Source organism: Stenella coeruleoalba (genome assembly GCF_951394435.1).
Source record: "Stenella coeruleoalba genome assembly, chromosome: 19".
NCBI classification, from domain to species: domain Eukaryota; kingdom Metazoa; phylum Chordata; class Mammalia; order Artiodactyla; family Delphinidae; genus Stenella; species Stenella coeruleoalba.
Genome location: NC_137165.1, coordinates 39,658,498 through 39,672,981, shown reverse-complemented (window position 1 = coordinate 39,672,981; position 14,484 = coordinate 39,658,498). Strand labels below are relative to the sequence as shown.

General features: G+C 47.7%; 1 protein-coding gene across 1 annotated transcript; it reads right to left on the bottom strand.

Moving 5' to 3' along the window:
• Positions 1–1,642: 1,642 nt before the first annotated feature.
• Positions 1,643–11,593, bottom strand: PSMB3 (proteasome 20S subunit beta 3). The gene is made up of 6 exons (XM_079905867.1): positions 11,489–11,593; positions 10,986–11,170; positions 8,758–8,865; positions 4,967–5,144; positions 2,680–2,774; positions 1,643–1,753 (listed from the first exon to the last, which is right to left on the bottom strand). The coding sequence occupies exons 1-6, from the start codon at positions 11,489–11,491 to the stop codon at positions 1,705–1,707; spliced, it is 618 nt and encodes a 205-aa protein (XP_079761993.1). The 5' UTR covers positions 11,492–11,593; the 3' UTR covers positions 1,643–1,704.
• Between the last annotated feature and the right edge of the window lie 2,891 nt (positions 11,594–14,484).

Genomic DNA, 14,484 nt, shown 5'->3' with positions numbered 1-14,484 from the left:
CCTCACTTCTCCAGCCGCGTAGAACCAACACTTGCTGGGAGCCACACACCCGACACACCTGTCCTAGCTCTCCCTTGACTAGCTATGTTGCTGACTTAACAAGTCACCTCTATGTGCCTCCGGTTCTCCATCTAAATGTTTAGCTTAAAATCTAGTGGTTCTCGGGCTTCCCTGGTGGCGCAGTGGTTGAGAATCTGCCTGCCAATGCAGGGGACACGGGTTCGAGCCCTGGTCTGGGAAGATCCCACATGCCGCGGAGCAACTAGGCCCGTGAGCCACAACTACCGAGCCTATGCGTCTGGAGCCTGTGCTCCGCAACAAGAGAGGCCCGCGCACCACGTTGAGTGACCCCCGCTCGCCGCAACTAGAGAAAGCCCTCGCACAGAAACGAAGACCCTGGACCAGCACCTGGGAATCATAAATTCTTAGGGCCTTCTGCAGCTCTGAATCAGAAACTGTGCTTTAACACAGTGACCCCCAACCTTTTTGGCACCAGGGATTAAAGACAATTTTTCCACAGATGGTTGTGGGGGATGGTTCAGGCGGTAACACGAGCGATGGGGAGCGGCAGATGAAGCTTCGCTCGCTCGCCTGCTGGTCCGAGGCCCAGGCACTGCGGACCCCTGCTTTAACAAGCCCCCCAGCGTCTAATGGAGGCTAAAGTTTAGGAACTACTTGCTTATTAGGGCATCTGCTACAGGTTGCAAGCTGGAATCACTTGGGGAACTTTTCGAAAAAAGAGGTGCCCCAGCCCCTTTAAAAGGCCAGATAAATCAGGGATGGGATCAAAATACCTGTGTTTTAGAAGCTCCCTAGGTGACTAATATGCAGCTAAGGTTAAGAAACACTGATGTGGGGACTCCCCTGGTGGCGCAGTGGTTAAGAATCCACCTGCCGATGCAGGGGACACGGGTTCAGGCCCTGGTCCGGGAAGATCCCACATGCCACGGAGCAACTGAGCCCGTGTGCCACAACTACTGAGCCTGTGCTCTAGAGCCCGTGAGCCACAACTACCGAGGCTGTGTGCCACAACTACTGAAGCCCGCGTGCCTAGAGCCCGTGCTCCACAAGAGAAGCCACCGCAATCAGAAGCCTGAGCACCGCAACAAAGAGGAGCCCCCGTTCACTGCAACTAGAGAAAGCCCGCGCGCAGCAACAAAGACCCAACGCAGCCAAAAATAAAAAATAAAAAAAACACACACAAAAAAGAAACACTGATGTGCAAGGATATTACTTATGGACACTTGGCCAAATTTCTACCTGAAACAAAGAAGATTTAAGCGTTTTCCGAGAGTTGAGTAAAAAGGATGCTAGGCTTTGGAGTCAAATGGAACATGGGTTGACATCTTTGCCCTATCACAAAGTGGCCCTGGCAAGTTATTTAACTCGTTAAACAAGGATAATTAATGTATATTACCTTGAGTCAATATGATGATTAAATTTTAGAATGTGTAAAGCACTTTGTGCAGGGCCTAGCACACAGCAGGTACCCAACAAGTGATTTGTAGGTACTATCCCCACTGGTGGACCGGTGGAGCACGCTGCAAGTCAAGAAAACCTGAGGGCTGAGCTATACCCCGAGTAGCTATTTGTAACTGCCCAACTGGGGACAGAGATGTGTGGTAAAACACTCAAAGAAGCAGGAGTGAAAGAAAATCTTTTATTTAAAAAAAAGAAAAAAAGTGGGCTCTGGGAAGAACAGAGTTAGTCCATCCGGGCCTTCAGTGTCCTCGTGGTGATTTTGTCCTTCTCACTGCAGAGGGAGAAAGTCACAGAACGTCTACACCCATTCTAGACTGCAGAACAAACTAGAACAGCTGTCCTAACTCTGGGGTTAACTGTTTTGCCCACGTTACACTAATGTTAGCTTGTTTTCCTGGCCTGTGGTGAGGAAGGGGAGAATGGAGAAACTTCCATAGGTGGAGCCGTCAAGAGTTGGGATGATTCAGGGCTGGAGTGTGAAGCGCTCCAAAGCAGGGAAGGAGCTCCCCAGGCCTAGAGAACAAGTAACTTAGGAAGGAGGTGTGAGGTGTTTCACTCCAGTGAAGGGAAAAGATCCTTGGGGTGGTAAATTGTCTGTATTAGCCCCAACCTGTTTTTCACGGTAATTAAGCAGGTTACCCCATAACAAAAGGGTCCAAATGCTTGTTCTGGGAGGTTCCCAAGGAAAGCTGTTGGGAGGATACCAGGTTCCTGGTGACAGCCCCAAATAAGAGGGAAAGAGGGTGGCAGTTAGGCATCCGGCTGGGGGGTTGGAAAACACTCCCAGGGCTCAGCACACCACACAGTTGTGGGTTCCATGCTGGTGTGAGCTGGGAGAGGACAGGAGCCACCCAGGATTTATTCTGATCAATCTGCAGTAGCTCTGCTGGGGCTCATCCCCACAAAGGTCCCTGAGACTTTGGGGACAGTGCTCAGGAAGGAAAGAAATGTGTATTGTGAGCAAGGGGAGGAGACTCGGGGACACAGAGCCTCACCAGACGGAGGCCAGGGGAAGCTGGGTAGGCTCCCACCTTAGCTGCCACCCTTAGGAAGCATGGATTTCTGCTATTCCGGGCCTGCTGCAAGCACCCTTCTTATTTCACACCTGACTAGGGGGCTGGGAAGATGGGGTGTTTGTGCAGGAGGGGAGAGGCACGTGTCTGCAGAGCTTCTAGACTTCTCCCAGTGCACACTTACATGATGTGAACAATGACTCCCATGCCTGACACCGCATCCCTGTCCACAGCATTCAGCATGGCTTGTGAGATGGTTTCAAACAGGTGTTCTGGGTCCTGCCGACAGAGCAGAAACCTTTCAATCCCCAGAGCCTTGGACCCTCACTTGGTCTGGCCCATTAACTCTCTCTTCTCTAGGCTCAAGGTGCCCAGCTCTGGCCCCTCCCGTGTCTGGAGTGAGGGATGGTTCCCTGGATGCGAGAAGCCCCCTCACCTCCTTCTCAGAAGGCAGCAAGGTTACGTAAGATATAGTTCAAGCCCTGCACTTCCTCCGCTAACCAGCATTGTGACCTTGAGCAAGTCAATGTCCCTTCGCTAAGCCTCAATTCCTCTTCTGTAAAATGGGGGAAGAATCCCCGTGGCTCCTATGTGCTTTACCAGCTATCTCATGGACTCTCCTCCTGGGTGGCTCAGAGGTATTGCACAACTCAACCTGTCCAACCATGAACCCATTTCCCCCCAAACCTGTTGCATCCACCACATCCTCTTATCTTGGTTGGCTTAGCTAGAAAACTCAAGTGTCCTCAGCATCTCCACCTCGCTCACTTCTGTTTTAAGTGACCAAGTACTCTAGACTCTGGCTGCCCCGCTCCCCCACTGCCACTCTCTTTGCTCAGGACCTCAGTGCCACACCGACCTGCAGGCCTCTGGTGCCTCAGGTCTCTTACTGCCTTTGACACCATGTCAGAAGAAAAAGTTCCAATGAGGTATCACCTCTCACCAGTTAGAATAGGCATCATCAGAAAATCTACAAAAAACAAATGCTGGAGAGGGTGTGGAGAAAAGGGAACCCTCTTGCACTGTTGGTGGGAATGTAAATTAATACAGCCACTATGGAGAACAGTATGGAGGTTCCTTAAAAAACTAAAAATAGAACTACCATACGAACCAGCAATCCCACTACTGGGCATCTACCCTGAGAAAACCATAATTCAGAAAGAGTCATGTACCAAAATGTTCGTTGCAGCACTATTTACAATAGCCAGGTAGGTCATGGAAGCAACCTAAATGCCCATCGACAGACGAATGGATAAAGAAGATGTGGTACATATATACAATGGAATACTACTCAGCCATAAAAAGGAACGAAACTGGATCATTTGTAGAGACGTGGATGGATCTAGAGACTGTCACACAGAGTGAAGTCAGAAAGAGAAAAACAAATATCGTATAATAACGCATATATGTGGAACCTAGAAAAATGGTACGGATAAACCAGTTTGCAGGGCAGAAATAAAGACACAGATGCAGAGAACTCACGTATGGACACCAAGGGGGGAAAGCGGGGTGGGGGGGCGGGTGGTGGTGGGACAAACTGGGAGATTGGGATTGACATGCATACACTAATATGTATAAAATGGATAACTAATGAGAACCTGCTATATAAAAAATAAAATTCAAAAAAAAAAAGTTCCAACTGCTTGGCGTGGCATCCAAGGCATTTCCGAGTCTCATCCCGATTTCACTCTCCTCCTTCCTCTCACCCCACATTCTGCCCACACGCCAGCGGCCACAGCAAGCTCTCTCCAGTCACTGAACACACTGGGCCCCTCCTGTACTTCTGACCTTTGCACAGGCTGCTCCTTCTGCCAGCCAGGCCCTTTCTTTCCTCCTGTTCCTGGCAAACTTCATTTCGGCAGGTATCTGTGGGTCTGTCTTATTTCATTAGGCTGCAATAAGCCCTCGAAGACAGACTATCTGGCTTCCCCGGAGCCTGGCAGAGCTGGCGCGACAGCCGACCCTGTCAGGTACTGTTCCAATCTTCCCAGGTGATTTCCTCACACCACCACTCATAAAATAGATTCTGTTATTATCCCCATTTTACAGCTAAGGAAGTGGAGGCACAGAGAAGTAAAGTGACTTACCCTGAACATAACTAATGAGATGGTAGGTGGATCTGGGTTTCCAACCCAGACAACCTGACTCCACAGCCCATTCTCCTGAGCTGCCCCTAACCCTATACCTTGTTAAATGTGTGTTCAATGAATGGATATGAGAACCCTGTAAACCCAACGTGGGGAATTATTTGTTGTTGTATCTGACTGAGGTCTCTTCATGGAAGGTGCTCTCCCTGGGAGCCAAGGCCCTGGCAGATGGAGTTTCTGGATGCCCTTCCAAGGCTCAGCAGCTGTGGCTTTCTTTCCTACCTGCACCATTCTTCCCATTACCTGCCAGGTAAACACATTTTCCCCTGATGGCCAAGGGGCGGGCACCTGAGAACCCAGCCCCGCTCCATGCCACCAACTCACCATGTTGGGTTCCCAGAGGGACTCGCACATCCCGTACATTTGTTCAGTGCAGGTACCACTGACTACAAAGTCTTCAGTCACCATGGGGCAGCCGATAAGGTCTAGAGAGCAAATGAAGGGCTTAAAGGTCTTCGGGTCCAATCCAGCAATGACCGGCTCAGTGTAGTAGGGCCCAAACCTGTGGGGGCCAGGAGCAGAGAGAGAAAGTGGAGCTCAAGAACATTCACTTTCCTGTTCAGGCCTGTTCAGACAAGGCCCCGGCCCAGACCCAGGGAGGAAAGTGGAGGGCCCGTTTGGGACAATCCCCTTTCCCCCTCTCCTGGCATCTAGCAATGCTCTAAGACTTTTTCTTCTTTTCTCTGACACTTACCTTCATATCCTCCTCACCCCGACCCTCTCTTCCTCTTCCTTTCTTTGGGAATTCTGTTGTTTTTTTAACCTACTCTCCCTATTCTCATCCAGGTCCTATCACCATTCAATCTTCTATTTATACACCTATACCTTTACTCCTTTCAAAAAAGGATTTGAAGCAGTTTGTAGAAAAAACACTGAAAAATAAAACCAAACAGCTAAAACATAATGCCATTTGCAGCAACATGGATGGACCTAGAGATTACCATACTAAGTGAAGTAAGGCAGGAAAAGAAAGACAAATACCATATGATATCACTTATGTGGAATCTAAAATATGACACAAATGAACTTATTTATGAAACAGAAACAGACTCACAGACATAGAAAACAAACTTATGGTTACCAAAGGGGAAAGGGAGTGGGGAGGGATAAATTAAGAGTTTAGGATTAGCAGATACACACTACTATATATAAGATAGATAAACAAGGCCCTACTATATAGCACAGGGAACTATATTCAATATCCTGTAATAAACCATAATGGAAAAGAATATGAAAAACAATATGTATATATATGTATAACTGAATCACTTTGCTGTACCAGAAACTAACACAACATTGTAAATCAACTATACTTCAATTAATTTTAAAAAAAAAAGTCCTTCCTATGCACCAACTAAAGAAAAAAACAACCCCAAAATCAAGAATACAAGACACTCAGACAAAACACAAAGTTTTGTTCTGAGTCTCCCAGCAGACAAAGCAAAGAAGGATACTCAGTGAGCTGGGTTATTTTCATTGTTTGCCATTAGGAAATAATAGCTTATCAGAAACTTGTTCTAGACACTGAGCTTTAAGAAGAATCAATCTTAGGGATATTTAAATAGAAAATAGAAAATACTCAAAAAGTAATAGCCACTATCCTCAACAGAAACAGTAAGTAAACAGACATTTTCCATGTCTTATATCAGCTCTCAGTAATTTCTACGGGCATGATCTTAAGTTACAACTCTGTAAAAAAATAATTCTAAATAAAAAAATAATAATTGTAAGGTGGAGGAAGAGGTTGGAGTAGCGTGCTTTGATCTGGCATTTCTCAAACAGATCCCTAGGTATCAAATTTCTCTAACAAATCTTAAATTTTGTATTTTCCTCTCAATAAACTGAAAACAAAGTTAATATAAGAATGTCCTGTATTATCTGGGTAACAACCTTAAAACTAAATACAACATGGCTCAGGGCCTGCGTTTGTACTTCCAGTCGTGTCGATGTCACGGTACCACCTAAAGGTCAGTGTTTCACAGAGGTGCTTGGATGGATTCTCTGGGGTCCATGAGAAGTTATTTACTTTAAAAAGGGTCTGTACATGGCTCAATTTTGCAAATCACTGCATTAGCCTATCCTGCTGGAAAATCAATGATTTCAGTTGGGCTTGTAGAGAAAGCCCCTGGTTACAGTAGCTGAGAATCTAGAATTTTCCAGGTCAGCTTCAATGTCCTGTATTTTTATTATGAGTAAACATGAGCCATTAAATATATACCGAAATGTGAGTTAATCTGTACAACTTTGTAAGACTTCCTCCCTATATCTGAAACTAATATAATATTGTAAATCGATTACACCTAAATTAAAAAAAGAAAAAAAGAAAGAAAAATAAAGACCTCTCCCCCCACCCCCATGAACCAGTTTTTTAAAATCTCTTGGGGCTTCCCTGGTGGCGCAGTGGTTGAGAGTCCGCCTACCGATGCAGGGGACACGGGTTCATGCCCCGATCCGGGAAGATCCCACATGCCGCGGAGCGGCTGGGCCCGTGAGCCGTGGCTGCTGAGCCTGCACGTCCGGAGCCTGTGCTCCGCAACGGGAGAGGCCGCAGCAGTGAGAGGCCCGCGTACCACAAAAAAAAAAAAAAAAGCTCTTTTGTTAAGCCTTTCTCAATTTGGGATTTTGATAAACATGGTTACTACATATGGCAGACAATTCATAGCTGAGGATATTAACATAAACCTAAAAAAAAGGTAACCATTTGTTTTGTTTATTTTTTAATAGTAAAAAGACAGTAATATTGCTCCAGGTATGGAAATGGCAAAAACTTAGTTTTGAAAGCTAAAGAGTACTTCTGCAACTTTTCTATAAAGTCTAAAATTATTTCAAAATAAAAAGTTAAAAAAAAAGGAAAGAAAAAAAGCTTAACCTGTCTTCTTGCCACCCAGTCTTTTTTTTTTTAATGGCCATTTTTTTCTTTTCTTATTGGAGTATAGTTGCTTTACAATGTTGTGTTAGTTTCTGCTGTACAATGAAATGAATCAGCTATATGTATACATATATCCCCTCCTTTTCGGATTTCCTTCCCATTTAGGTCACCACAGAGCATTAAGTAGAGTTCCCTGTGCTATACAGTAGGTTCTCAGTTATCTGTTTTATACATAGTAGTATATATATGTCAATCCTAATCTCCCAATTCATCCCACCCCTCCTTTCCCCATTTGGTGTCCATACGTTTGTTCTCTACATCTGTGTCTCTATTTCTGCCTACAAATAGGTTCATCTGTACTATTTTTGTAGATTCCACATATATGCTTTAATATACGATATTTCTTTTTCTCTTTCTGACTTACTTCACTGTGTGTGACAGTCTCTAGGTCCATCCACGTCTCTGCAAATGGCACAGATTTGTTCCTTCTATGGCTGAGTAATATTCCATTTTATATATGTACCACATCTTCTTTATCCATTCCTCTGTTGATGGACATTTAGGTTACTTCCATGTCCTGGCTATTGTAAATAGCGCTGTAGTGAACACTGGGGTGCATGTATCTTTTGAATTATGGTTTTCTCCACGTATATGCCCAGGAGTGGGATTGCTGGCTCATATGGTAGTTTTATTTTTAGTTTTTTAAGGAACCTCCATACTGTTCTCCATAGTGGCTGTATCAATTTACATTCCCATTTGCCACCCAGTTCTGCCCAGAGGTGGGTGGGGAAAGTACCTACAGGGTTCTCCCTTCAATTTCATCCCAGCTTCTGCACTGAATTCTACAGTTAGGAGCCCCTTCTTTTCTCATCATAAAGTCCTCAAATGTCAAAAGTTAACATACCCAATTCCTAGGTTCCGTGTATTCCAGAGTATCTAATGACAACAGAATAAGCTCTTGGGTAAGGGTGGCTGGGAGACGCCAGGGCACACTTTGGTAGCGTTAATTTTGTTTCCTGGGAGCAACTTCACTTGCTGCTTGCATTCCCTGCCTTCTTCTGAAGTAGCCCTTTCTTTCCTATTTGGTTGTTAGGTCCACAGAAAAGACTCAGAAAATAAGGATACTATCCAGCAAATAAGAATGAGTCAAAGAGGAGGAATCTCCTTCCTGGGTGCCCCCCTCCATACTACTTGCCCAATCAAAGGTCTCTGCATTCCCCGAGTCCCAGGCTACATTTCTACTCACCGTTTCTCGTACAAGAGGTTGGCCACCATGCTCATGAGAGTGTAAGGCTTGATCTGCCGACCTTCCTTCAGCTCATACAGGTTCAGCCGGAACTTGAGGCGCTGGGCACTGTGGTAAAAGGAGAAAAGTGAGTTAGTATGTCATTGCTGAATGTCCCCTGGTGTCCGCCTCATGGAGACACACAATCCCAGCCCCTGCCGAGACTCCTCCCCATCTGCCAGATTTTCTTCTGATTTTCTTACCAGAAGTCCAGCCTCACATCCGCTTCTCAGTCTTGTCCAACACTTCTACCCATAAACATGCCACTCTGCTAACCCTTTTTCTCATACTTTTTTTTAGGGTGAGAAAAGGGGAGTTAAGAAGTGGATTCTCCCCCCACTTTTTTGAGGAATAGCTTATACAGTACACTCTGGGTAGGAGTCTGCCTGCAGACATAATGATGGCGGCTTACAGTAGAAAGAGCAGTGAACTGAGAGAGCTGACCTGGGCTAAGCCTTCGCCTTACCACTTAAGTTTTCCATCCCTAAGATAGGGACAAAATAAGTCACCTTATTTTGTGAGATAATGTATGGGTGTTAATAAGCAGCAGCTGCTGCTAATGGACTGAAAGGCGCCTAAGAAAGTAGGCCGCACCTCCTCCAGTCCCATCTCAGAGCCCGGGGATAGGCCCTGCAGGGAACAGACCAGTGACATACATGCTGGAAGCAGAGCAATGAGTAACAGGACACCAGAACAAAGAGCCTTAGACACAACCTAAGCATCATACAGGTGAGGAAACTGAGGCCCAGCAAAGGTAGCAATTACTGCCCACAAACATGCAAACTCGGTGAGAAGAGGCTCCTGAAGAAAAGGAAATAGTGTGAAGGGAACAGCAGTGACTGGAGAGAGGAAGGCTGATGGGGGCCTTCATACTGACAGGAATGCTAAGCCGTCATTCTCTGATTCCACCAACAATGGAAAAAAAGGGCTGGTTGGGTTAGATTTCAGGAAGAATTTCCAAAATATATGTTCTTGAGACTTTAGAGAGGTTTAAGGGAAATGAGAGAGAAAACTTTCTGACAAGCTCCCACCCACCTTAGTGAACTATCAATCGTCTAAGAACAAAGTCCAGGAACTGCTGCTCCTTAGGCCACCTGTGACCACATCTTCCCTCTTGAAACGTTGACCCTCTTTTCCACTGGCCTCTCTTCTTCCCCAACTGACTGCTGAATATACAGTTCAGCTCTGGAGCTGCAGCTTACTTTTTCCCTCTGTGTATTCTGTCTCTCCAGAATCTGTTCCCATAGATTTAACAAATCACCAATGCCTATCCAGCCCTGAGATATAATCTCAAGACCCCAGCTGCTCAGAAGATGTTTCTACTTGGCTTGCCTTGTCCCTTTAAAATTGGTATCAAAATCAAAGTCGTCACCTTTCCCCTAAAACCAGTCTTCCCAATTCCCGTATTTCAGTCAACATGCTCAAAACAGAAATCACCTTTAAAACACTTCTGGATTGCCTACATGCCAAGTACTAGAATAGATACTAATAACAAATAAAAAAGACACGAACCCCGACTTCAATGGTTAACTCTTTGGCCTCACAGTATCCAAGTAGCCACTAAGGTTGGTCAGCAACAACTCTCAGAAATGCCTTCTTTTCCTTTCCCACCTCACCACCCCATCAGAACCACAACCTTCACACCCGGACCATCACAAGAGCCACCTATTTCATCTCCCAGACTCTCCCTTCTCTCACAGAACCACTGTCAACTAGGTAACTGCTCTATTTGTTAATTGCTCTATCAGTTAATAAGGGTTAGTTATCTTATTATGGGTTAGTTATCTTTCTGTGTGCCTGCCTTTTCTCCCAGCTAGACCTGAAGTTCTTTAGGGGCTGAGCATGGGCTTTGGCCTCAGAGATTGGGATCCTGGGGGTCATTCATTAGCTTACATCTTGGGCAATACACTCTCTGTGACCCTCAGTTTCCTCATCTGCAAAATGGGACAACATGGTAACGTGGTTAAGAGGATTAAAGTCCATGGATGTAAGGTGCTTTCCACCGTGTCTGGCACAAAGTAAATGCTGCTAAGTTGGTTAGGATACCACTCTATCGCTTATGGTGTTCGGCAATGTCTCAGATTCACTGATGTTGTTTAGTAGATGACTAACACCCACGCCACTCGAGCCGCTAGGCAAGAATGGTCCAAGAAGAAGCCTGGGTGTAGGTGGGGACCCCCGACACTTACACTGTCTGGACGTCGGTGGCGAGCCCGGCCAGGCCGATGTACAGCCGGTCGCCCATGGGAAAGATCTTCTGGAAGTCCGTGGTCACCATCTGGGCCTGGATCCCGAAGCGCCTGTCGGCAGCGATGGCCACACAGTTCTTCCCCTTCATGGCCATGACGGCCCCTCCGTTATAGGACATAATAGACTGAAACAGAGCGGAAGGGCTCAGCGCGCGGGGCCAAACGCGGCCCGGCGCAGCTCCTGATTCGGAGGCTCCTGTACGCACCGTCCTCCACTCTGGAGGCGCCTGGATGCCCTGAACTCCAGCTCTGAGATTAACGCTGGGAGGCTGCGAGGAGCCCCATTCCCTGCCTCGGTCCTCACCGCGGTCCGCTCCCCCTTCAAACTGGAGCCGCTTCCTTCAATCGACCACCAGGCCTCTACGCCTCCCAAACTCCCCATGACACCCCTCCCCATTCCTCAATCCCTACCCCGTGTCCCTTCTCCTTGCTCCCCACCTCACCATGATTGCGGCGTATTAGGACCTCCAATAGCCACAATTCCAGGAAACCTGCTACGGGCCTCACTGCGCAACCACTCTCGCTGCTTTGTCTCTATTGGCTGGGAGGCCGACCCTTCCGGGACAATTTGGCTTCCTATTGGCTCTGTATCTTTGTCAGTCGTCAGACGGGAGTTTGGTTGAGAAGCCAAAACCAAGGTGAGGAAAGCGCAAAGTGAAAAGTCACTGTCGGTGCGGAAGAGCCCGGCGTCGCGGTGCAAGCTGGTATAGCGGTGGACTCAGTCTCTGGGCGCAGGAGACGCCGGCCGGAGTCTGCGCCCACGTGGGCTAGTGAAACCCGAGATAAGGCCCTTTGGCTCCAGTGAAGGGCCACGGGGTTGGTTAAGAGCACGCTGTGTGGGTCGGGCATATTACTCATGAAGTTTGTTTCATTTATTCATTCCAGAAATCCTTACATCTGTTGTATGCCAGGCACCATGCTAGGCTCTGGACATGCACTGGGCATGTGCCTAGTATTTAAGAGGTGCCCGTAAAGTGCGTATTTACTCTTGCGAGGAGGGAGGGGCACAGGGAGGGTGTCGCGGGTATTCAGCGGCTTCAGGGATTGGGCTGCAAAGGGGACGTTTGGAAGCCGAGGGTGGTTCTGCTTTGGGGGACTCTCAGCAGGTCGACTTCACGTATCCCCAATATCAGATCACCCTAAAGAGGGACATCACGGGCTTCCCCAACTTTAAGATCCAGAGGAGGCAGGCGACGATTTCCGCCACCCCCGAGCCAATGGAGGGGAGGCGAGCACGTCCCGCCTGCTCCCCTCCCCAGATCCGGACCCTTCTTTGGGTTTGACTTCTTTAGTCCGGTTATGGAATTTCCGAGTTCTGCGCTGTCGCAGGCTCACTCCCATTGACTCGGCTCACTGCGACACAGATAGTTGCCACCGTCTCTGTGGCGCAATCGGTTAGCGCGTTCGGCTGTTAACCGAAAGGTTGGTGGTTCGAGCCCACCCAGGGACGCTATCTGCTTTTTTTCCACCCTGAAAAGGAAAACCTAAATGAATTATTCTCCCAACCGCTGTAAAGCCAAATTTTGTATTGAAATAGCGGACAACACTTTTTCTATAGCTAATCAGAGGGTCGTTGTGACTGAAAATTCGTTGTTGTTCCGTTAATGACGGGATAATGTCTCCAGCACTTCCCTCCTCCGCCTACCTCCCACCCCGCCCCCAAGCTGGATTGCAGGAAAGGCAAAGACAGGTTTTTGTCTCACCATGCAATACGTTTAACGTTGCATTTTTCGTAGGATTAAGAATGAATTTGCAGTGGAGGTTGAACAGTTTTACATTGTCTGCTTCAATCAATGTTACAATCTCGAAATATTACATTTGGAAAGGAATAAAGTAGTGCGAGAGACAAAGGCAGCGACAAATTGAGGGATGAAGAGAAAGGTGAGAAAGGAAGAACACAGCTGTGATATACGGAGAGAGACAGAAAGAGGGGACACGACAGAGAAATAGGCGGGTGAGTGGAAGGAAGACCCGGAAAAAATGGATAGAGGGAAAAGAGAAGCAGTTAATATGAGAAGCATGAGGAAAAATAAATCAACAACAACAAAACAGGTTTTTTTCTAGAAATACAGAGACGTGGGGAAGAGGATGGGGAAATAGAAGCAGAATCTGACAAAGGACATTGTTTTGGGGAGAGAGAAGAGTAAAGAACACAGTTAAAGACAGTCATAATATCACTAGAGGAGCTGCCCTCTCCTACCATTGTCATCCTCTTCCAGGAGATCTTATCCTCGCAGTATCTCTTCGTATATGTGCTGGAAATAATTACTTAGATTCCTGAGTTCCTGCCCTCTGGAAACTTCTAGTCTATGACACACACAGTGACTCTTCTGATGAAGAGTTTGTCAGCTAGGTGACCTCCTGAAATACTACAACTAACCCAATGGAGGGGAAGCTTTGGCATCTCACGTCCGCCAGAGGTGCTTCCCTGGGCTGGGAGTGGGAGGCTCCGCTTTTAAGTGGAGCTAAGCTAAGGACTCTCTCAAGCAGTTCCCTTCCACATTTGGTGCCTCCTCAAGACTGGGCTCAGAAGAAGCCTCTCTGAAAGCCTTCCCCAGTGCTCACCCACTCTTACCTCGAGCTTACAGGGGCGGGGGTGGGGGGCGGTAAGTGGCAAACGGAAGGATACACAGTGCCCATGAAAGCTAACGGGACAGGCTGCGTAACCCTCCCGCTTGCCCCCGCCGGCCTGTGAGCACCCTGTGGGGCAAAAGCCCGGCTCATCAGCTTTATATTCCCTGCGCTTAGTGTAGTCTTTGACAATGGCACAGGACAGGTACTTCTTTGTCGGGAAACCTGGGAACTTCAGAAGTGAGAAAGGTTTGGTCAGAGGTTCTCCTGATAAAGCCAGAAAGGCCAGGGATATGGGGACTGGAAAGTGATGGAAGTGATTAAAATGAAGCTTTAGTGGGTAGTGGGGTCTTCTGTCTTGTGTTTTTTCTCGTGATTGGCGCTTAATAACTGTCTGAGGAACAAATGAACGGATTCCCAGTGAGCACGGTCGTCCCCTTGGGCAGCACTCCAGGATTAAAGGGCTGCAGTGGGGACTCAGAGGGACGTCAGCCTTCTTCCCAGTAGCTGATATCCTCCCACCTTCATCCAAGACAGCCCCTGGGTGCCCTCTGTGGATCATGGGTGAGACCGAGACCTTCGCGAAACCCCTACAGGTTTCTCTTGCCCGGGATCTTCTAGCCCGAAAGAAGTGGCAGACCAGGAGTCCTTGCTGCTGCACTCCCCTCCCCGCAGGGTGACTGGGGGACCGTAGAGGATGCGCTAGCCTTCCCAGGCAGAGTCCAGGATGCCAGCAACACACTTGCCCCAGGGACAGTGGGCGTGTCCACGCCAAGAGCCCCCTTTCCGTGAAGGGCGGCGACCTCCCGGTCTCCCCGCACACGGAAGGAAAGGAGAGCAGGTGACCGAATCCTCCCCGGCCCAGCTC

What these genes read in the sequence shown, in the direction of transcription:
- PSMB3 (XM_079905867.1), bottom strand. An exon ending in GCCACCGACGTCCAGACAGT is followed by an intron (nt 8,866 to 10,985) that starts GTAAGTGTCGGG and finishes CTTTTACCACAG; the next exon opens with TGCCCAGCGCCTCAAGTTCC. An exon ending in CCCTCTGGGAACCCAACATG is followed by an intron (nt 2,775 to 4,966) that starts GTGAGTTGGTGG and finishes CTCTGTCGGCAG; the next exon opens with GACCCAGAACACCTGTTTGA.